This window comes from Grammomys surdaster, unplaced genomic scaffold, assembly GCF_004785775.1.
Source record: "Grammomys surdaster isolate TR1022 unplaced genomic scaffold, NIH_TR_1.0 126066, whole genome shotgun sequence".
NCBI classification, from domain to species: Eukaryota; Metazoa; Chordata; class Mammalia; order Rodentia; family Muridae; genus Grammomys; species Grammomys surdaster.
The window spans coordinates 5227726-5237937 of NW_021620876.1; the positions used below are offsets into that span (position 1 = coordinate 5227726).

Consider the following 10212-nt stretch of genomic DNA (forward strand, 5'->3'; position numbering starts at 1 on the left):
TTTTAGAATTCAATGAAAATGAGGACACATCATACCAAATCTTGTGGGACTCCATGAAGGCAGTTCTAAGAGGAAAGCTCATAGCTCTAAGTGCCTACAAAAAGAAACTAGAAAGAGCACACACTAACAAGTTGACTGCACAACTAAAAGCTCTAGAACAAAAAGAAGCAAATACACCCAGGAGGAGTAGAAGGCAGGAAATAATCAAACTCAGGGCTGAAATCAACCAAATAGAAACAGAAAGAACAATACAAAATATCAATAAAACCAGGAGTTGGTTCTTTGAGAAAATCAACAAGATAGATAAACCCTTAGCCAGATTAACAGGAGGGCACAGAGACAGTATCCAAATTAATAAAATCAGAACTGAAAAGGGAGACATAACAACAGAAACTGAAGAAATTCAAAAAATTATCAGATCCTACTACAAAGGCCTATACTCAACAAAACTGGAAAACCTGGATGAAATGGACAATTTCCTAGACAGATACCAGGTACCGAAGTTAAACCAGGAGCAGATAAACCATCTAAATAGTCCCATAACCCCTCAGGAAATAGCAGCAGTCATCAAAAGCCTCCCCACTAAAAAAAGCCCAGGACCAGATGGTTTTAGTGCTGAATTCTATCAGACCTTCAAGGAAGATCTAATACCAATTCTCTTCAAACTATTCCACAAAATAGAGACAGAAGGAACACTACCCAATTCGTTCTATGAAGCTACAATTACACTCATACCCAAACCCCACAAGGACCCGACAAAGAAAGAGAACTCCAGACCAATCTCCCTTATGAACATCGATGCAAAAATACTCAATAAAATTCTAGCAAACCGAATCCAAGACCACATCAAAACAATCATCCATCATGATCAAGTAGGTTTTATCCCAGGAATGCAGGGATGGTTCAATATTCGGAAATCCATCAATGTAATCCACTATATAAACAAACTTAAAGAAAAAAACCACATGATCATCTCACTAGATGCTGAGAAAGCATTTGACAAAATTCAACATCCCTTCATGATAAAAGTCTTGGAAAGATCAGGAATTCAAGGCCCCTACCTAAACATAGTAAAAGCAATTTATAGCAAACCAGTAGCCAACATCAAGCTAAATGGAGAGAAACTTGAAGCAATCCCACTAAGATCAGGGACTAGACAAGGTTGCCCACTCTCCCCCTACCTATTCAATATAGTACTGGAAGTCTTAGCCAGAGCAATTAGACAGCAAAAAGAAGTCAAAGGGATACAAATAGGAAAGGAAGAAGTCAAAATATCGCTATTTGCAGATGATATGATAGTATACTTAAGTGACCCCCAAACTTCCACCAGAGAACTCCTAAACCTGATAAACAACTTCAGCAAAGTGGCTGGTTATAAAATCAACTCAAACAAATCAGTAGCCTTCCTCTACATGAAAGATAAACAGACTGAAAAAGAAATTAGGGAAATGACACCCTTCACAATAGTTGCAAATAATATAAAATACCTTGGTGTGAATCTAACCAAGCAAGTGAAAGACCTGTATGACAAGGACTTCAAGTCTCTGAAGAAAGAAATTGAAGAAGATCTCAGAAGATGGAATGATCTCCCATGCTCATGGATTGGCAGGATTAATATAATAAAAATGGCCATCTTGCCAAAAGCAATCTACAGATTCAATGCAATCCCCATTAAAATCCCAACTCAATTCTTCACAGAGTTAGAAAAGGAAATTCTCAAATTCATATGGAATAACAAAAAACCCAGGATAGCGAAAACTATTCTCAACAATAAAAGAACTTCTGGAGGAATCACCATCCCTGACCTCAAGCTGTACTACAGAGCAATAGTGATAAAAAACTACCTGGTATTGGTACAGAGACAGGCAGGAAGACCAATGGAATAGAATTGAAGACCCAGAAATGAACCCACACTCCTATGTTCACTTGATCTTTGACAAAGGAGCTAAAACTGTCCAGTGGAAAAAGGACAGCATTTTCAACAAATGGTGCTGGTTCAACTGGAGGACAACATGTAGAAGAATGAAAATTGATCCATTCTTATCCCCTTGTACAAAGCTCAAGTCTAAGTGGATAAAGGACCTCCACATAAAACCAGATACACTGAAACTAATAGAAGAGAAGGTGGGGAAAAGCCTCGAATACTTGGGCACAGGGGAAAAGTTCCTGAACAGAACTCCAATGGCATATGCTCTAAGATCAAGAATTGACAAATGGGACTTCATAAAATTGCAAAGTTTCTGTAAGGCAAAGGACACTGTCAATAGGACAAAACGACAACCAACAAATTGGGAAAAGATCTTTACCAATCCTTCATCTGATAGAGGGCTAATATCCAATATATACAAAGAACTCAAGAAATTAGACTCCAGACAACCAAATTACCCTATTAAAAAATGGGGTATAGAGCTTAACAAAGAATTTTCAACGGAAGAAACTCGAATGGCCGAGAAGCATCTAAAGAAATGTTCAGCATCCTTAGTCGTCAGGGAAATGCAAGTCAAAACAACCCTGAGATTCCATCTCACACCAGTCAGAATGGCTAAGATTAAAAACTCAGGTGATAGTAGATGCTGGCGAGGGTGTGGAGAAAGAGGAACACTCCTCCATTGTTGGTGGGACTGCAAGATGGTGCAACCACTTTGGAAATCAGTCTGGCGGTTCCTCAGAAAATTGGACATAGCATTACCCGAGGATCCAGCTATACCACTCCTAGGCATATACCCAGAAGATGCTCGAACATATAACAAGGACATATGCTCAACTATGTTCATAGCAGCCTTATTTATAATAGCCAGGAGCTGGAAAGAACCCAGATGTCCTTCAACTGAGGAATGGATTCAAAAAATGTGGTATATTTACACAATGGAGTATTACTCAGGTATTAAAAACAATGAATTCGAGAGGTTCCTAGGTAAATGGATGGAACTAGAAATTATCATCCTGAGTGAGGTAAGCCAATCACAAAAGAACACACATGGTATTCACTCACTGATTATTGGATATTAGCCTAGAACCTTGAAATGCCCAAGATGCAACTCACAGGCCACATGAAGCCCATAAAGAAGGAAGACCAAGTGAGGGTGATTCGGTCCTTCTTAGAAGGAGCAACAAAATACTCAAGGGAGCAAATATGGAGACAAAGCGAGGGACAGAAACTGAAGGAGGGGCCTTCTCAAGACCACTCCACCTGAGTATCTATCCCATGTGCAATCACCAAAGGTAGATGCTGATGTGGAAGACAGGAAGTGCATGCTGATAAGAGCCTGATATGGATATCTCCTCAGAGGCCTTCAAGAGTCAGACATATTCAGAGGCAGATGCTCACAACTAGCCATTGAACTGATCATGGGGTTCTCAATAGAGGAGTTAGAGTGAAGACTGAAGGAGCTGAAAGGGTTTGTGGCACCATGAGGAGAGCAACAATACCAACCAACCACAGCTCCCAGGGTCTAAACCACCAGCCTGGGAGCACTTAGAGGGGGATCCAGGGCTTCAGCTGAATATGTAAAAGTGGAGGGCACTGCTGGGCATAGGTGGAAGAAGAGAACCTTGACCTCATGAAGGCTGGATGCCCCAGGGGGTGGGAATTTTGAGGGTGGGGAGGTGGGAGTGGGGGGGGTAGATAGAGGTTACATCCACAGAGAAGTAGGAGGAGGGGCGAGGGGATTGGGGGTTCCGAGGGGGTGGTGGGGGATGGGGTAAGGGGACAACATAGGAAATGTAAATAAATCATTCAATAAAAAAAAAAGAAATGAAATAAAAAAGGAAGGAAAGAGAAAAAAGAAAGAGAGAGAGAGAGAGAGAGAGAGAGAGAGAGAGAGACAGATATTTGGCCAAGCACCAGCCTATTTGCTCCATATCTTGATATGTGGTCTCTCTTTCTCATACACTCTCATTATTTAGTTGCCGTCCCCCATTAAGATTCTCAGCACAGCTAAGCTGACACAGAGAACATGTTTTGAATGGTGAATAATTAAACTCATGTCATGGTTTGAGAAAAAAAGTTTCTTTTGATGAGTTGATCTCTGGTTAGCAGCACTATTCAGAGGTAATTTAGTCATTAGGGTATCACTTCACCAGTACATTGATCTCTAGATGAGTTTCCAGCTGGTTGTACTATAGCTGGTAGAGCCTAGCTTAGGAACATGTGACTATGAAGATAGGACTTGAAAGCATATTATGTTCTCTCTGTGCTATTTGTCTCTGTCTCTCTTTGCTTCCTGGGTGCTGCAATGTAAACAGCTTTCCTCTGCCATCTAACCCTTTATTCTCTTTCTCTCGAATTCACCCCAACTAGACATTACCTACTTCTTGGGTATTCTGATATGATGTTATTTTACTAAAATCATACATCTTTTTCTAGTAAAAAACATTATGAAAATACTAGAAATTAAACATAAGTCTTCACACATGGTAGGCAAGAGCTCCATCCCCATACTTCCTTTTCCTTCGTGCTGCACACAGCTAGATTCAGCACTTGGGAGACAGAGGATCATGAGCTTGAGGTCATTCTAGAAAACATAGACTGACATTATGTAAGCAGCAGAAGTTACTGGAAGGGAAGAAGAGGAGGAAGAAAGAAGAAATGGAATGGGGTGGGGGGAGAAGAAAGAACTTGAAACATTTGTGAAGTCCAAAGTTTATATTTTCCACTATAACCACCTTATTTAGATTCATTCGATATATTTCATGGTAAGGGTAAAAGTACATGTGTTAGGTCTCCAAGATATATCAGCAGCATCCCTTACCCTAAGAGCATAGTATTAGAGAAAAGATATACCTAGTGTCCTGACTAGGAGGAGAGCACAGACAGCCCTAGAAGGAAAAGGCCTGCTTTACCTCTCCATCTCTAGTCTGTACAATTACTTGTCCATTATCACCACTTTCTTGAACCTCAGCTTCAATATAAGCATTCTTCCCATTGGGAACCCAGTATTTCTTCTTCCCTAGAGAGAAAAGATAGATTATAATTACAGTGCTCAAGGGCATTTCCATTGGTCATTTTCATACCAATATAATCTTGTTTCTACCAAGTCTTGGAGCTGTCAATATAAGTCACAAAATTATATAAAAAGTATGAGTGCTAACCATGGCTGCTTACCCATGCATGCTTGTAAAGAAATGAGATAAATCTTAGCAAGCAGATATCTGCCAGCATCATGGACCCTTAGATTATAACTGCCTACCTAACTCGGCTTCCTCATCCTACCACAACACTACACCCTTGGATATTCTCCTGGTCATTCTATTCTTTCCCAGACCCCCTCAAAAGACTTATTCAAAAATGATCTAGTTACATCTATGGAAAACTGTAGGTTAATGGACCTGTCCTTAAAGTTTCTTTACACTATATTTAAATCATTGAATGAAAGTCTGTTAAGCAAAGGTCATGCTAAATTGAATAGATTGAAGAAGAATATCCATTATTTTGTTATATAATAAAATTGATTTATATTTCCCATCATATATTATTTTCTTTCTGCTGTTCACTCAGTCAATGCTTTATCTTTAAGTAAAGAAGTCTTTCATAAAAGTAACCCATAAAATACTTAAGTGAAATAAGTTAGAAGTCCTGTAATTGCAAGAAAAAGCTTCTCTGGGTTCATTTAAATACTTACCAAATTGGTGTCCACCTGGAGCAATTAGCCATTTAAAGGAATAGAAAGTATGTTCTTAAAAAAAAAATGACTCTTAGCATGCTACAAGAGTTCCTCAGCCAAATAGGAAAAAGGGCGAGGGGAAGGCATTGATAAAAACCACATTTTACCATGATGCTAATGGGAATGAAAGCTAGGTTACTGCTACCAACTCTAAAATATGCATTACCAAAGTATCAGGTATTTCAGTGCTGCAGGCAGGTAGCCCTTACCAGATATTTTCCCTAAAGATGGGCTATGGGTCACAGTGATGAATGTGTACAAAAAGAGGAAATGAACTGGGCACCATTCTCCTCTTCTGCCCCCATTCTTGTCTATGCATCGAAATGCATTGCTCACTATTTTCCTACTATGACAATTTACAGTGCACTGTTTTCTCCCTTTCCCTAATTACAAACAACTTCCCCTGAAAACTGCGTGGTAAGCAGATGTGATAATCCCTTGTAACTCAATTTTCACTGCCTTTCTGCATTTTTATGCTTTTGAATACTGGTTTTTGTGTTGTACTTATTATTTGCTCCTTTTTATGCAAACACTGATGCTTTTATCTTAGTATGTGAAAATATATTTCATTTTTTAAAATACTTCTTTAGTATATTAAAGACTATGAATTTAAAAACATATTATTACTTAAAAGAAATTTGATGATTCTGTCTTTCTGTCTCTGCCTCTGCCTCTGTCTCTGTCTTTCTCTCTCTCTCTCTCTCTCTCTCTCTCTCTCTCTCTCTCTTTCTGTCTCACTCTCTTTCTCTGTTACTGTCTTTCTCTGTAACTTCCTGACTGTCTGTCTGTCTGTCTGTCTGTCTGTCTCCCTATCAGTCTCTGAACTTGGGAAGAAGAATAAGACTTGTGCACAGTGCCAACAGTGTCATGGCTAATTATTAGCAGTGATTAGACTAATGACTCTAAAAATCAAATTACCATCCTCCTAAATTAGTTTTGCTCCATTATCTCATGCTTCCTTTAACAAGTGCTTAGCTTCTTTATTCTCTCCTGACTTTCTCTGAAGTAGGGCTCACCTACCACCCCACAGTGAGCTCTTTGCTTCATCATTCAGGTAACAGTGGGAGTGAAGAATTTTCAGAAGTCTTTCTCAGAGACACAGTCCATAGCAGCATCTTTTCTTTAAAAACTAAAGTAGATGAAATGAGTCAACTTTTAATTCCTTCTGCCCATCAGTAATGCAGACTCCAGATGCAGATGTCACTGCATTTGAATTGGGTCATCTAGACTTTAGTACTGATTTTGCTACTAAGGAGTTGTCTAGCAACCATTTTGCCTTATGGAATCTTGTTTTTTGTATATAAATGAAGGATATTTCCCCCATATTTTTTCCTCTGGGATAACCATCTCTAATTATATATCTCATATAATATGAAGATGGTCAATGATTACTAGGGAAATTTTGAGATGTATAAAAAGAATTTAAAACACTAAAACTAACCGTTAACAGGCTCACAAGTGACCATTGCTGTTTCTTTGTATCATTTCTTATGGGGCTCTGTTCTATGGTATGAGAGAAAATTATAGTTAGATTATATTCAAAGTTATAGTCATATTAAATAGAAACTTAACCGCTTCTGGGATAAAATCAGTGGTTTGGTTTTGGATAGTCATTCTTTAGTCTTCCTCCCTAACACCCAGTATTTCTAGTTTTCTTTTCTGGGTATCATTGTACTACATTAAACTTAATTTCAAGTTTATAGCACTATTTGGTCCTAGCAGCAAAGAAAGAAAGTAGGCTGGACAGGAGTTTTTGTTCATCTAACTTTGTCAGATTAATAAAAAGAAGGCTCAGTAAGGCAAAATCCTTTATTCTACTGATAAACTAAATAGATGACCACAAACAGGAAATAGAAATCCAAGTTGGCCAAATACTTATTATTAAAGTGTTTCCATTTGGCCTGCGTTCTAAATACAAACTCTGCCACCTAGCCCAGAGAGATTAAGAACTTTTGGTAATACTTTTTAAAATCTGTTTGCTGCCAGTGAATATCTATAAAGAAGGATGATGTGTTTAAATAATTAATCAAGATTATATGGACTGCTCTATCTTAAGCAATCATTTATAGTATTGATTCTATAGATGAAATATTGCTACTGTGTTGGCACAATTTTGATTTTTTTCTCCCTAGTAGCACTATCACCATCTTGTCTTAGTTGCCTAACTGCCTGTAAAAATGCCTCTGCATGATAACTTCTGACTTTGGGGAGTGTTCTGTTATTCTGTTTGATCTGAAGGATTATAATTAGCTACTTTGAAATGCAATCACACTAATGAAATACAAGGATGGAAAACTGGGAGCTGATCCAGGACTGGTAGGTCTGTGACGGAAATATAATTTACTTCATAATTGGCTTGTATTATAATTGGTCACATTAAAGTCTAATGTTGACTAATTCTGGGTACCAGAACAATGTTCAGTTTTTATTGTGCACTGTTAAATAATTTTGGAATTAAGACATGTAGGTGACCTGATGCCAAACCACACTGTGAATCTGACTTCCAAATCTCCAATTAGCTGAAATTTAGAGAATGGTCATGCAGCCCAGAAATATAAAAAAAAAAAAAAATGAGGGTGAAGGTTACATTTATTTGGAAATTTTAATGTAGAAGTTGGCCTTTTTATTTGAAGCTAAATCCTCATTAACCTTTGGCCTTGCTTGAAGCTCAAAGAAATTGTGAATTCCAGTGTCAGTCTCCTAACTGATCTTTCTTTTACTTTGGCTGAGAAATCCTGCTGACCTGTGCCAGAAGGCCAAGTTCCAACAGCAGGAATGTCTGCAGACAGAGACAAGCTCTCACCTCCAGCCTCGCAGCTCCCAAGCACTATTTCCTTCCTCCTTCACAGTGTGAAAAGAAGCCAACTTTCGGCCAAGCCTTAGACCTCTCCCTGCTAATACGTGCTCACTGATAATTAATAGGTTCCTAAGGAAGCCTCGACCTATGGCAACTCCTAGAAGAGAATACTAGTCTAAGGGCTACATAAATGTGTTGTGGGCCTGGAATTCCTCCAAGTTCCTTTTCTTTTTCTTGGAAATTTCTATACCTGGCCTGGACACTTTGATGTCTTCAGTTGTTCATAGATTCATAGCATTTTTTTTGCACGCCATTTAAATAGATTTAAATAGGTAAGTCTCCAGACCTGATGGTTCATTGCAGCCAAGCAAATAGTTCTGCCACCCTGAAGTAATAATATGAACTTAAGGCAAGAGTTTCTACAAAGTCTTACCATCAGAGGCTGGGGATTGGAACAGAGAGTCAGCTTTATTTCTTCTGAGGAAGGCTGTGGCATCTCCAAACTCAGACAGATCCATCATTCTTAAAATAGCCACTGGTGGATGATAGAGGGCAGGGGAAATACAGGACTGCAGGTAATCTGAAAGGATTTGTTCTGCAAAAAGATATGAAGAGAAAAAGAATTGAGGCACTCATTCTACAATGATAAATCATTTATAATAGACCAAAAAAGTTTCTTCTATGCCTGTCTCTTGGCACAAATGAACTCAAGGACATCTAACTCCATCAAAGGCAGGTCACTCTCTTTCAGGAACCTATGAAAATATATCACTTTAAATGTCAGAAGAAAAATATAAATAAAATATTGATGAACCACAATAATCATTGGCCCAGCATTTCTTTGTCTTTATACTAACAAGATTTCAAAATTAAAATTTAATAATTTTGTAGAGGAAATGCCTCTAAAATGACAAAAATTCCTGAATCTGGTAGAGGTCAAATTATAACCTTAGGCCACAGAATTCTGACTTCAGCAAGGGGAAAAAATGTGTGAAATTGACAAATGTTGCAGACATTTGACCTCTTGATATGAATGGAGGATAGACTCTAACTGCCTCTTGGTATATCAAATATTATATACAGAATTATACACAGCCAGTATTCGGATATATTTTCAGTGTGAGTATAAAGTAGTAAAAATGTCAGAGTCCCTTCAGAGATGACTATCTGGATTGGATAGATTACAAAATCAGAGGCAGGTGGACACTGAGGGACTGACAAAAAAACAACAGAGGGAAAGCAAGAGCTGGGAGTGAGAAGCAGGTTGGGTGAAAGGAAAAGGAGGAATGAGTGAAAACATTTACTGAGTCAAAAAATATTTGACAACATATGAAATGTAAATAAAACATCCAATAAAAAAATTAAAAAAAAAAAAAAAGAAAGAAGAAAAAAAAAATATTTGGCAAGACTGAATTGCCAGGCAAATAAGTCGCCTAAAGTCTGTGAATTCCTTCATCTTTAATTATGGTTGTAGTGTAGGCAATTTTTATAGAGAAATCATCCACCATAGAATGAGGTGCAGCAAGGTGAGAATGAGGGAGGCCGTAAGGAGACTAAGTAATAGAAAGAGATGCACTCATAAAGTCGAAACCCCTAACTCACGCCCTGGCCAGATGCTTTTGATGGGGTTGCTTTATACTTGGAAACGTTTTTGCTCTCTACTTTCTAACACATACTCCTTCCTTCCTTCCTTTCCTGACACTCAAATAGAAGAGTCCATATCTTGACCTTGGTTTTTTGATGTCCCAAACA

The 10212-nt window shown here is 38.2% G+C and overlaps 1 protein-coding gene across 1 annotated transcript in view; it reads right to left on the reverse strand.

The window, feature by feature from the left end:
- Myh15 (myosin heavy chain 15) overlaps window positions 1–9029 on the reverse strand; it is a 138908-nt gene extending 129879 nt beyond the window's left edge. Inside the window, exons 1-2 of the mRNA XM_028755586.1 lie at window positions 8894–9029; window positions 4843–4949 (exon numbers count right to left, since the gene is read on the reverse strand). Of these exons, the coding sequence (XP_028611419.1) occupies window positions 4843–4949; window positions 8894–8981 (195 nt within the window). The 5' untranslated portion in view covers window positions 8982–9029. The remainder of the gene's footprint in view (window positions 1–4842; window positions 4950–8893) is intronic.
- Window positions 9030–10212: the final 1183 nt, after the last annotated feature.